The 13,188-nt window shown below is 46.3% G+C and overlaps 1 protein-coding gene across 4 annotated transcripts in view; it reads right to left on the bottom strand.

Moving 5' to 3' along the window:
• Window positions 1-29: 29 nt before the first annotated feature.
• LOC144169361 (activating signal cointegrator 1 complex subunit 2) overlaps window positions 30-13,188 on the bottom strand; it is a 50,255-nt gene continuing 37,096 nt past the window's right edge. For 2 of the 4 annotated variants that reach the window (XM_077698467.1, XM_077698469.1), the window contains 4 exons: window positions 5,705-5,896; window positions 4,572-4,656; window positions 2,462-2,594; window positions 30-1,149 (listed from right to left, as the gene is read on the bottom strand). In XM_077698467.1, the coding sequence (XP_077554593.1) occupies window positions 1,016-1,149; window positions 2,462-2,594; window positions 4,572-4,656; window positions 5,705-5,896 (544 nt within the window). In that variant the 3' untranslated portion in view covers window positions 30-1,015. The remainder of the gene's footprint in view (window positions 1,150-2,461; window positions 2,595-4,571; window positions 4,657-5,704; window positions 5,897-13,188) is intronic. The other 2 variants (XM_077698468.1, XM_077698470.1) reach the window with 1 other exon arrangement.

The following is a 13,188-nucleotide window of genomic DNA, read 5'->3' as shown; positions in this document are numbered from 1 at the left end:
ATGCGTAGACAAAAAGACAATAGAGCCAGTAATTTGTAGGTACTCTCATTTTATTTCACTTTTACTTCACAGCAGTGAAGCACTGCATATCACAGACCTTTGTGCATACAATGCATAGATTATTTTGTGCACAAAAAGAAAGGAATGCCAGCTTTAACTTCCCGTTACGAGAGTGGTAACTCTCAGTTACAACAAGCTGCCCTGGCTCGCTATATTAATTAGGAACCGTAGAATTTTCTATACACATTGTTCTTTTTTCTCCGCAAGGTCTAGTATTCGAAGGCTCTGAGATTTTTTTAGTTCATGCAAGCCTAACATCATGGTTTCTTCAAATGATAAAAGCTAAAAGAAAAACACCAGTTGGCAAAGGGTGCAGTAACTTCTAAACTGCATCAGGGGAAACAAAAAGCCACCGCAAAATACACCCCCTCTCTCCAATAACAACAGGGTACACCAAAAAATAAACAGGCAATCACAAAGATCATTTTATTGAACAAGAAAGGACATAGATTGCCAAGAGCAAAAACTAATTCGCAAATCGGCCCCCACATGATGCCAGTAAAACCAAAGAGGATCGTTCCAACCTGCCGCTGTACGCATTTTGCCACGAGGCTTTTAAATGCTAAGAACGATAAAATACTCCATATTTCCTGGCCGCACTATATAACAGTGCTAATGTGACTTGAACACATGTTTCACAGCATCAAGATTTTCCACCAGGTACAAAAACAAACAAACAAAAAAAAAGGTCAAAAAGCTGCAACACCGCCCTCACACTGTGTTTTTCAGGTTCATGAAGGCATGGCAGGAATTAGAAAATTACGTAAGGAAAACAGCTTGCGCTACAAATAAATACACCACACACACTCGCTTCCCCTCCCTCATAAGGCACAGTGTTCTGCAAGCGCAATCGCTCCATTCCCTGCACAATCACACCTTTATTACAAACAAAGTGAGCCCAGGCACCCTCTAAACACGGAAGGCAGTGAGTCTGTACAAAAGAAGCCACTCGGTGCTAAGAGTACATGCCGCGACTGCGCTTGTGGTCGGCCCCTGCCCTCTGGTTGTGTGAGAAGGTCGACTTGTGCCTCTCCTTGTACTGTCGATCCCTGAGCACCTCTTGCGACTGGCCTTGCCCCCGAGCGCCACCTGTGCACGAAAGAGCACGGCACTTGTCCAGCAGAGGAGTACCAGCAGCTGAGGTTCTTGCCTTTACATAAAATGATAGAGCCAGTTGCAGCTTAATAGGTACGCCCGTTGAAAACTTCGGCACTATGTGCTAAACATCAAAACAAGACGCACTGATTGTAGAAACGGTAGTTGCTCTACTGATGTGATGTGCTAGGATGTTGGCATCTCCACTCTGCCAAGCCCTCACTTTAGATCTGCCACTGCTGTTTTGTAGCATCTGTGTGGCAGCACAGTTCTAAAATGCTTCCAATATTCAGTGAACAAGAAACATCTAACATTGGGACAGTTAGCCAAACACAAAAAATTTGTAGGAAAGCTGATTACACAAATAAGAAGAAAGCAAAAAAAAAAGCTGAAGAGCTTTAAAGGGGCCATGCAGACAAAACACAAGTTTGGTTCATTCGAAAGATTGCCTCATTAGAATCATACTGACGCCACTTTTAAAGTTAACTTCCCTCAAATAAGCTATACAATCAGTTAAAAAGAATGGCCATGCGACGCACAGCTTATTTCCCGCAACAGAACCTATGATGTCATATGCCCAGCTGTACGTTTGGCTGAGACCGGCAAAAGCAAACGCAAATTAGTCAGGGCTTATAAGCTTGCTGAATGAGCTATTTTGCACTTAAATGTAATGCATATTCATTTTACAGCAGCAACAATGGTGAGGTAAGCAGTGGAAGTTGCGAAAATGCACGTAAACGTACAAGTACTGATGCACACTGCTGTTGGTACTGGGTCCACTATACTTGTTTTAGCTGCACAGCAGTCCACCGCTTTAGAGTTGTCTTACACAACACTGGCCACTGGTATAAGTGATGATGTCTTACGTGCCCCTGTTTGTTAAGCATACCCTATGTTTCAAGAAACGATTACTTTTTACCTGAAAAAAAAAAACAAGCCAGGAGCAAATACGGGCAAAAACAAGGCAACAAAGGACATTCGTCCGCGGTTGCGTATGGTAGCGCCATCTGGGAGGACTGACAGCAAGCAAGGCTGCAGAGCCTAATGACCCCCTGGAAGTTTGTTTGAATACCTGTCCCTGCGACTTCATGGCAGACGTCACGAAAACACACAATTTAGCGGGAGAACCAAACTTTAACCTAAATTGATTAATTTCTCAGTGAATACGGGTTTGTTTGCTGCCGGACAAGCACCGGGGGCCCTATAAAACACGAAATCTTTCGAATAAAACAAACTTGTATGTTGTCTGCATGACCCCTTCAACACGCATCTTGGAGTCTGGCATTCGCATACTGCCTTGGCTCACCCTTGAAGTCCCTCCTGCGTGGTGCAGTGCCCATTCGCTCCATCTTCTCCCGGTACCGCCTTTCCCGCTGCTCCCGAATCTCAGCTGGGTTGGGGACAAACTGGTCGCGGGGAGGGGCTTCTTCCGGCTCCTGCTCAGTGGTGAAATACAAAAGCAGACCCCAATTTGCTTCCACCCAATTCGCCACATCAAATGGAGGGTACATAAGAAAGCTCTGTAAGCACCATTCCAATTTTAGTGAACTCAGCAGATTTTTTTTTTACAAAAAGGGACTTAACTATAATTTTGCTTTGAGCAGTCCTGTAATTTGAACTTTTCACAGACCTAAATTTTTGAACTTTCTCAGACGTGCTGAAACTATATGGCGGAGGCTACACAAAACATTTTTCATTCACTGCTTGGCATCATTTTCAACAATATGCAACGATCGAATTTAGCCTAAAGCTAGTTTTAAGCAAGGAATCGGATACAAATCAGCAATTCGGAGTTTCGCGTTTGATCGACACAAGTAATATAAAGGATAAATCCTCAAGTGACTTCTGTACCAGGTAAAAATTGTGCAATTTTCATCGACTACGGCACAAATTACCCGCAAAAGTGCTCGACGTGTTCACTACGATGACTCGATTGACAAACTAGCCCCGAACAAGTCAATATAAAATAATTCGGAATGCAGATCATTTGTAACACAACAAATTCGACAAGACCTCATTACAAACCCCTATATTGTCCTTGAAAGATTGTTGAAGTGAATTCCTCGAATCCTTAATTTGGCTACACTAGGTAGCTATGTAATCCTTCACCTCACTATTTATTAAATGTCTAGGGCCTCAGTTTACATCTAATTCTTGAAAACAGAGAAAATGTCATACAGCCTTGCCAGCCATTTCACAAAGTAATGTGACCACATCTCCTTATCTCCTTAACCTGCAATATACTTCTATCTCAGTCTTCAAAATATTGGTTTCCACCTATTTCACGGTATGTAGGTTAAACATGTTTGTGATTGGTTTTGTTTCAGCCTGCAGACTCATGGGTGTCTCACAAGAGCTGATATCGGCAAGTTAAAATGGGAGAGAAAAGGTGTGAGAGAAGCGGGCCTTCTGAATGTCCTTTTCAGGTGATGAAATGCATGTAAATTGGGAAAAGAACTCGTAACACGGCCAACAAATTTCAGACTTCAGTCAAGTAAGATATGGTTAGAAAAAAAAATTACACCATCTTCCTGTAGGGGAACCCTGAGTAGTATGCGAAGCAGCCATGGGGTCGACAGAAGTACCCATTAGTTTTCAGTTCGTCGTTTCCGTTGAAGTTCAGCTTCGCGTGCCTTCGTTGTATCAGTAGCTTCTTGACGTAGTTTGAATGAGTGAAGGACATAAGGCGTGTTCGTAGCACATGCTCCCGTCTCGGTTCGTAGTGCAGTGGGAAGAGCGCCACAGACCTCCCGTTGCGGCCAGAGAGTCGTGGGATCGAAACCGGGTGCCGCCTAACTATTTCTTTTAGATGCGACTGCATCTCATTCACTCGCCTTGTCCCTCCATACGGCGTTGTTGTTGTCCATCCACACCCCTCCCCCCATTCTCCTCGCCTCGCCGCGTGAGCTGCGCTCTCCGCCGCTCACCCCCTCTCCTCTCCGATAGCGAACACTCTCTCGCGAGGGGCATTGGATTGGATTCGATTGGATTCGACTGGCTTGGCTTGCATTGAATTAAAGTGGATTGTGTTGGATTGTGTTGCATCATAGCCGCGCCACATTGCGTCATAGCCGCGGCAAGGGGTTCACGGCACGTTTCACGCGATGGGAGAATCAACCTAACGGAAACAACAACGGAACCCCCCCTGCGTCGCATCTACACAGGGGTTACCGCGAGGGGAGGTGGAAGAAATTTTTATAGTGGACTGCGCTGACGTCAGCTCAAATGCTGACGGGGCTGAAGAGACGCGCATGCGCAGTAGAGTGCGGACGGCTGACAACGACAACGAGAGAGGGAGGGACACAGCCCCGAGCATGAGATGCTTCGCATCTAAAAATTTATACCTCACCTCCCGTGCCCATTCAACTGCCAACCACAAGGAAGGAACGAAATAGAGTAATCCAAAAATCACTCACAGGCTCTGCATCTCGGTCCCCGTATCGGTTCTCGTGGCTTCTTCGGCCTTGCCTGGGCTCCAGCACTCGAGGCATGGTGAATGGCCTGACAACGAAAAGGCAAACACAGGGGTACCAATGAGTCCTGTAAAAGGGAACTTTGTGACTGATGCTTAACAGAGGACCCCACGTGTTCACACATGCTGCTTGTTGTGAACAGCTTAATGCCATCAAATCGTTTGGCTGGGGAAAGTGCCGTGAACTTTCTCATGACACTAGTCAACAGTTTGTGACACTCGAAACTTCGATCAACTGACCAGGCAAAAACTATAATTTTGAAACGATAAACAGCTGGCATGAAAACTTGAAAGTGGTGTCACTTTCACTCAAAGAAATATTGACCTAGAGTATAGCTAACGCGGCTGCTGAACTTGACACTGAAAACTGAGGAGGCAATTTCTGGGCTTTGAGATTCTGGATCGAACTTTGATGATTATAGTGCCAAGGGCAAGCATTTGAATTAAATTACCCCGGCCAAAGCAGATAATGTGGTAAGTGGGTGCACATGACGAAATTAACCAAGCTTGTTATTTGGGCAGATTATGAAGGCTGATATTTTAACAAACATAAAACAAAGAAAGAGAAGCAAAGCAGCTCAAGAACACCAGGACACAGTTCGAACAAAGAAAAGAAGTTTCAAAAGACATTTCTGAACTTTCTTTGCAAATAAACGTAAATTTTAAACCAACCTAAATTCAAATGGATATTTGTATACACTCCACTTTGGCCATCTTTTAACTCAAGCAGTAGTAGTAGAAACTTTTATTATGCCCGTGATGGGGTCAAAAAGCAAGCAAAGTTTTATTCTGCCTTCCCTGGTCACTGCAAATAGTCAGGCACCACAGGAACCAATCTTGGCAGCAGGACCTTCACCCCTACTACCCCTACACCCCCTCAAAAAATGAAAATGCAGTTGTTGGTGCCGTTCTGACACAACATCCCTGGCTGCTCTAGCCTAGAGTGGGCACTCGGTGCAGAGAACAAATAAAGCAGCACTGCTCCTGAACACGGCATCACTTGAGCGTAACGTTTCAACTCAGCGTCCGTACGACGTTCGGGCAACAGTGCCCCTACCCTTTCAGCAGGCCACTCACCGGCGCGTAGACAGCTCATCCTCGGGGGCGGGCTCAGCGAGGCCGACATCGTTGCTGTCGTAGGTGTCGTCGTACTCGTCCTCGTAGAGACCCTCGTCGTCCACCACCTCGTGCACGATGCTGTACTTCTGGTACATCTCCTTGAGCACCTTGTCGTGGCCCCGGTCGTCCAGGGATTTGGGCGTCTTGCTCCTGGGTGGGGGCGCAGCAGCAGAGAGCGGCGTGACTCAGGGGGACACATGTAGGCAGAACACTCACCGCCAAACGTTGCTACAAGAAGACAACAGGTGAATGCCATACACTGCTTTTTCATCTGCCAATGGGTTGATGTGGTTAAGCATAGAGTTTCTCACTATAACTCACCTAGAGTGGAATCTGGCGCTAGCGTCAACGTGATTCGGCGAAGGCGCTCTACGCCTCCATGAGTGCCGCCATAGTGTGTAGTTCGGCCGGAAGTTCGGCGTGGCATGGCCGGCAACGGCTTTGTGGCTATGCAAATTGAGTTTTTATTTAAAACATTGCTGCCAAAAGTGCCGCTGTTAACAAATTTTATTTTGTATAAGACACTGTGTTAGAGGGCTTATGTTTCAAAACAAATTTGGGGGTTACAAAGAAAAAAAAAAGCAGAAGTTCTGCCTTTGGCTCACGCCGCCAGATACAGCGGTCCGTCCCAGACTTATTTTTAAATTATTACATACTCCAAACTGGGCGAGGTTTTCTTTGATTTTTTGTAATATTTAGCTGAAAAGAATTATTTAGATTATCTTAAACTGTGTTCTTGCTTCCTCTTAATACAGTATTATTATCGTATGCTACGCGCTTTGGCAGGCGGAGCAGATGCAACATAGAGATGCAGGAATGCATGACGTAATTACGTTGTATTTATTTGTTTTGTTCAAGCCGATATTATTTAACTTAGAGGCGGAGCCTATTACCACAAGTAAGTCTTCAAGCATGCATGCAAAGCATCATGAAATTGCATGAACGCTTTAAATGGCAAATAAATACTGGCTTGTCGAGTAGCTGTGTATGTTGCCTCATTGTGCCTGCCCAAGCAGTGCATGCTTCAAGGGGTAAGTAAACGCAGCGGTGGCGACGAGCGATGCGAAAATCGTAACTGAATGTGTGCTGAAAACGGATAGTGTGGGCTAGCATAGCTTATTTAGTGGCTGCAGTGTGGGCGGCGGCGGCAAGCGGTATGAAACGGTACATAACAGGCCACTGGGACCCTCGCTCGCTTTTTGCTGGCCAGAAGCAGCCCACAAGCGAGCCACAGCGGCGATACAGTGAACTGTAGCGACGAGCGACGACAACAGAGGACATTGGCGGCAGTGTATTACAGTCTACCGGGCCCGTTACAATGGACCGTCTTAATCTGGAAAAAAACGTCCACTGTAGCCGAAGTATGCAGTATTCGACAGGGGTGGGGGGGGTGGGGAGGTATGAGCTCTAAAGTGGGTACTTTGACCGATATTGCATATACATAGTACATACACTTTGTTCTTTCTACACGCCTGCAGCACCTCTGCACAGTGTTCGCACGAGGGCAAAGAATCGCGGAAACACCGTTTCCAAAGCTTAGCACCGGCACTTGGAAAAGGCCTAGCGCATGCGGTTAAGCGTGTAAAGACGCATGATAAGCTGAGTAAATAAAGCAAGAGTACAACTAGGCGCAATTATTAACCGGCTATAAAACATCAGCCGTGGCCATCAGAATTAGCTAGGCTTCTTTAAGTCCCTTCACGACGAGGCAGGTTTTCCCGAAACCATTCGTCAAACAAATCGGATCGCTGCCTGACGTTCCCCCAAGGCAGCTTCCACATTTTTAACGATTTTATTCTGGTCATTGAAACAGCTGTTATGAAATAATCTGATGATGGACAGCTGCGAAATTGAAAGTTAGACCAGTTGGACTTGCGCACGGTTACCGGCAAGTTGCACACAATGGATGGGAACCAACCCCCCTACTTGAGGCATTTCTTCCCTTTTTCACCGAACGGAACGGGAACGATGCATGCGTGGGAATAATAAAGACGAAACTCCACTGAACCCGAGTTTTTTATTACACAAAAAAAACTGGCGAGGGCAGACTCGCCTCCGGGTGCACCACTTTGCGTATTCGATAGCGCTGTTTTCAATCTCACCGGAGTCGTGTTTATCGGCTGCAGCCTTGTTCTTGATGGTAGAGCGGACCGTCTGCTTAGACAGGCCTGTAGTTCTGGCGATGTCGGCCTGTTTTTCCCCATGTTCGACTGCGTTAATTACGCTTAATTTATCCGACAAAGAAACCAGCTACCCTGCTGCTCATGCCGCTGGTCGCACAAAAAAAAAAAAAAAAAAAAGCCACTGGCACTGGCTTGACTTGGCTGCACCAACGACCCAGCTGCCAGCAATGTAGCCAGACATAACACTTTTCTTGCCAAACTGAACAAAGAAAAAGCATATCGGGTGCCGGCCTCGTGGAAATTCGCTATAAATATTCCGCCGAAACAACTTCCGCCTAAAATTTAGTCTGTTGTAGCCGACAGTCCGCTCTAGCCGGGTCCGTTATGAGCGGAGTGGACTCCATTTAAAATGCATAGGGACCAGACAAACCAACAGAAATGGTCTGTTGTAACCGAGAGTCCGTTGTTGCCGGATCCGCTGTAACGAGCGTAGTGTGTAATTTTTTTTTTCGCTTGTCGCTGTCACCCAGTACACTCTGCTGTTGTACCTTTTGAGTTATGTTTTCCGCGTCGCTTGTCGCCATCACTGCATGTGGTCACCCCTTCATCTTAAGAAACTCGCCGCTAACGCGATCACATGCGTTAAAGGAGTACTGACACGAAATTTCTCGCTTTCAGTTTTTATGCTGTAAAGAATACCTATTGGCCCAGTAATTACGAAAATCGAACCGAAAGCTATCAGCCGCCAACACAGAATTAATTAGAGCACGTTTATTGCAACCAGTTTCAAATTTGGTCACCGCGCGGGAAAATGGCCGTTCGAAGGCCAGCCTTACGTCACGGTCTCACCCGTGACGTCAGGGACGTTCGCCGCATCGTCTGCTACGATTGCACATGGTCCGCACTCGCCCGCGCAGTTGACATGTCGTCTGAATCGTCACACTCGGATGAGTCGCTGCCACCTGACAGACAGAACAACTTTATTTGGCCCGGCGATTAGGCCGGCGATTAGGCCGGCGATGTCTTCGCCGTCGTCCGTTTTTTAATATCACTGCGGTTCGAACCGGCGCAGACCGTGATAGCAACAGCTTGTCGCCACTCTTCTAATCAATCTGATCGCGAAAAAGAAGTTCCACATGCGAGAAAGTAGATGTTAGTGTGTTGAAAAATTGTGCTAGGGGTTGTTATCAGCGCTGAATTTAAAAGCGGCGTTCAGATATTTGCCGCGATGGTAAGCCTATGCTGACCGGCAGCGGAGGTTCGGCGCTCCGACCCAGCACTGCCGGCACCGCGGTGCGGCGAGCGGCCGAAAGATGGCGCCACCTGCGCACTAGAATCAAAACAGGCCACGGTAGATGTCTTGACCACCAATCGCTGAAATGGAAATTATCGCCAAAATAAAGCTCAGTATGCGAAAAAGGGGATGATAGTGTGGTGAAAAGTTGTGTAAGGGATGGTCATTCGCAGTTGTACAGATACCGGCGATCAAATATTCGCCACGATACTAAGCCTGAAGTTCCCAACACTCAAGCTGACGCGAGCAACGCCGAGCCAACGCCGAGGAGGCTTTGGTCGAGCCCGCTGGCTTGGGCGAGTTCTTGCGGCCGCCGCCGCGCACGAACTCAATCCACGTTTAGCGCTGCATGTCGTCGCGTGGAAAATAATGCATCTTGGCGTCGTCGTCAATTTGCTCGGACAGGCTTCCACGAGCAGTACTTCGCATTCCGCGAGCTTGCCATAGCACAACTTGGTCGAGCTCGGCGGCGCGCACCGCCGCGTCGCCGCAGTGCGCATCGACATCGCGCACCGCGCGGTGCCGGCACCACGCAGTTTTCAGCAACAGTGCAAGGGAACACCATGCACCGGCCCTGAACTGAAGATAAAAGACGTCGAACACGCAAAGTGCGCAAAGTTTACAAGCATTGCTCACACAGTTACACCCGTACGTCTCCTGCCCAAACGAATACCACCGACAACAGCAGCGCGGGATATCGTTTCCGGCTCCAAAAACGACTATATGACGTCACCCTGAACCGCCCAGACACGCAGGCCGATGTTTCGTCACGCCGAAAGCGATTTCGCTAGTGCTGCCGATTTGTGGAAGCTCGCGGCCGGGACAATCAAAATCGATTTTAGATGTGATTCCGGCCTCGGATCGCTGCAAAAATTTCTGTGAGGCATCTGTACAAACTACTGAAGCCAATTATATCATTTTTTAGGCGTCAAAATTTGGTGTCAGTACTCCTTTAAGTGCTAATCACTCTGTTATTTCGACATATCTGTGATAGCCATTGAATTCCCGAAATTGACATCCTGAAAACGGAAAAGCACACCGAAAGCGGAACTAACAAGCACTTCAGAGCTGAGAAGCCTAATCCATAGCCCTTTGTACTAGCCACTTGCTGCCAATCCGATTCCCACACTGCCCACAATTCCCATGGCGGCGTGCGATCGCAGCGACACTTTCCGCTCTAGGTGATACTGAGAAACTCTATGTTGTTAAGGTGACGTGACAACCTTGAGCAAAGTCACTGAAAGTCTTTCTCTCCGATGTGAAGTTCGGTTTTACAGTAATATGGATTTTTGTTGCCTGAAAAGTTTCCCTCCCATAGCTTTGCCTTCTGCGTTGGATGGGGGAGAAAGACTTTTTTTCACCTACCATAATATCCCGGAGACATAATAATTTAGCAAACACTTGCAAAAATAGCACCACTTGCAACTTTTACGAAAATTTGGGTAAAAAAAATGCAGGATAGCAGTAAATACCTCTAGAATAACAGTAAGGATAATGATAACGCCACAACTAGGCCCAAGTATTAAATCATACGGAATATGAGACATGCAAAGCCAGCAACAAAAAAATACAATTTAACAAAACTTATTACTGAGCTAGTTGTTGGTACATTACTCTAAGAAAGAAGAAAACACAGCGCAAACTAGACATGGACGAAGGAGGGAAGATACGACAGATGCAGGCGCCTGTATCTGTCGTATTTTCCCTCCGTCGTCCACGTCTAGGTAGTTCGTGCCTCATTTTTTCTTTCTGTCAGCAACAAAATAAATCACAGGTGCAGGTGGGCTGGAGCCTTTTAGACCAGCTCAGGAACCAGAAAAAATGCTGTTTTGGAGCAGCTTTTCAGCAGTACAAGGAGAGTTTTGGAGCAGCTTTGGAGCAACGAAAGGCGAATTTTGGAACAGTGCAAGTCTGTTCGGGAGCAGATTTCTGGAGTCAAACATCATTTATTCGCAATTTTTCCTTTCTGGTAAACACAAAAAACAAAAATTCAAATGGCTTTTACCCAACATTCGATCAATACTGAGCCAACCCCTTCTTCATCAAGTTAGAAAAATATACGTTCCCAGAATTAAAGCATCACAGCCGACAGAGCAACAACCAATAAAAAAACTAGAGATAAGCGATGCTTTGAATAGCTACGCCTCACTAGACTTTGACAAGTGAAAAAGAAATGTTCCTGTTATTACAACACTATTACAGCCAAGTGGAAGAACCAAGAGCAAACCAGAGATAGACGAAAAGGTCTCTCTTTCACCTAATAATAAAGGTTTACCTTCATTCTACACCTAACAAGACTAAAAAAAAAAAAAAAGGAGAGAGAAAGGAAGAAGTTAGGAGGCAAAAAACTAAGAGGAAACAACAGATAATTTGAACTAAACCTGACTAGACTCCGCAGAAATTTTAACTAAATGTTCACATTCGCAAAAAAAAAAAAAAAGTGCAAAACAAAATCTAAGCATATTACTCGCACTACTGACCAAGCAATACATGCTTCTACCTAAGCAAAAAAATACCGTGCAAGCAAATGTGCCGTGTTTATTTAATTAATAAGCGTGCCAGTGTGTATCAACTGTTTTTTTCCAGGGAGACAGCGGGCGATGGAAAGGTGGGAGGGGGGGGGGGGGGGGGGGGGGGGCCTTGCTCTAATCCTCGCACAAGAAAAAGCAGTGCTGTATGGCTAGGCCTTCCTACTGAGTTGATTACTAGCAGATACTTGGTATACTGAGGAACAAATTAAGAACGGCAACAGTTTGTGTACGGCATCCACTTTGTGTACAGCTCCACTTAAGCGACAAACCCGGATGTCAACGGGCGCGTCCTTTTTGAAAGGAGGTTGCTATGAATGCATGATATCATCTGCCTTTTCTCATGTACTTGGTTTGTCGTCGCTGCAGTAGTTCATAAGCATACGAAGTCCAAAAAATCAAGGGAACTACTCGTGCCATGTTCAAAATATTCCTAGTAATGCACTACTTGCGCCACGCAGAGCAACATCTGGCTGCGGCAATGAGGCACAGCGGCAACTTCAGTTGCCATTCTTAACTTGTACCTGAGAAGCGCTTAACAGATTCTCACCTCTCGCTTGTGCCAGGGCCGGCCTGTTATCTCATCCTGTTCAACACAGCACAGCACGGTGGCATCTATACCTTTGTAGCAGCAAGCCCACTCGTGATAAGATAAAATGTGAGGGTCTGACTGAACAGTAAAACTATTTTATTCATTGCTTTTGACACTGAGTGGGAAGATTGCAATGACTGCTGATGATGACACATGCATTATGGCGCTGTGTGCTGTGCAGTAAAGCTGCATTTAGGGGCAAGGTTTGCCCATTTCCCGCTCGCCAAGTTCCCTCCCAAGTCCAGTGAAACCACGCCAGCACTTGGAGACCCGAAAATTGTGACGAGTGACTCAGACCGTTAGTCCTTTAGGGAGTCCGTTGGAGCATGCCACGCCAGGAACGGCGGCTGAACGAATTAGTTTACTGCTCCCTGAGCAATGTGATTGGCACTCATCATCTCCCAGTTGCCTCACATTTCATGGCACCACTAGGGCGCAATATTGCCTTATGAAGCAGGATGGCGCAGGAAAAGCAGATTGGCACAGCATGGCGCAAATGGTGCGCCACTTCCGCCCCTGATAAATGCAAACCAGAAAACATCGTCCTCAACACACAGATTTTGTGATTTTGTGACAGTTTTTATACTCCGAATTATAACCTGCATGAAGCCCGCTGCGCGAGCCCCACCAAAAATGCTAAAATTTCTATCCTTCCGTTCAACCTTCATCTATCGTACAATACATAACCCTGTTTACTCAACAGTCAAGAGAACAGTGACGCACACTGGCATACGAAGGAACGTGAACTGATGTAGACTAGTGTATTGGTACAAAAGTTGGTACTTTTTACCTTTCCACTGTCAGACTTCATAATGCAGCAATGGGACCACTAGCCGTTTCCAATCCTCAACGTTACCGGTGTCTATGTCTTCACTTCTCTCCGACAAATGTTCTAAAAATAGTGG

Source organism: Haemaphysalis longicornis, unplaced genomic scaffold (genome assembly GCF_048455015.1).
Source record: "Haemaphysalis longicornis isolate Haplotype H1 unplaced genomic scaffold, Haemaphysalis longicornis Haplotype H1 scaffold_2, whole genome shotgun sequence".
In the NCBI taxonomy this organism is placed as follows: Eukaryota; Metazoa; Arthropoda; class Arachnida; order Ixodida; family Ixodidae; genus Haemaphysalis; species Haemaphysalis longicornis.
The sequence above is the reverse complement of the archived record's forward strand: the minus strand, read 5'-3'. Positions and strand labels throughout refer to the sequence as shown.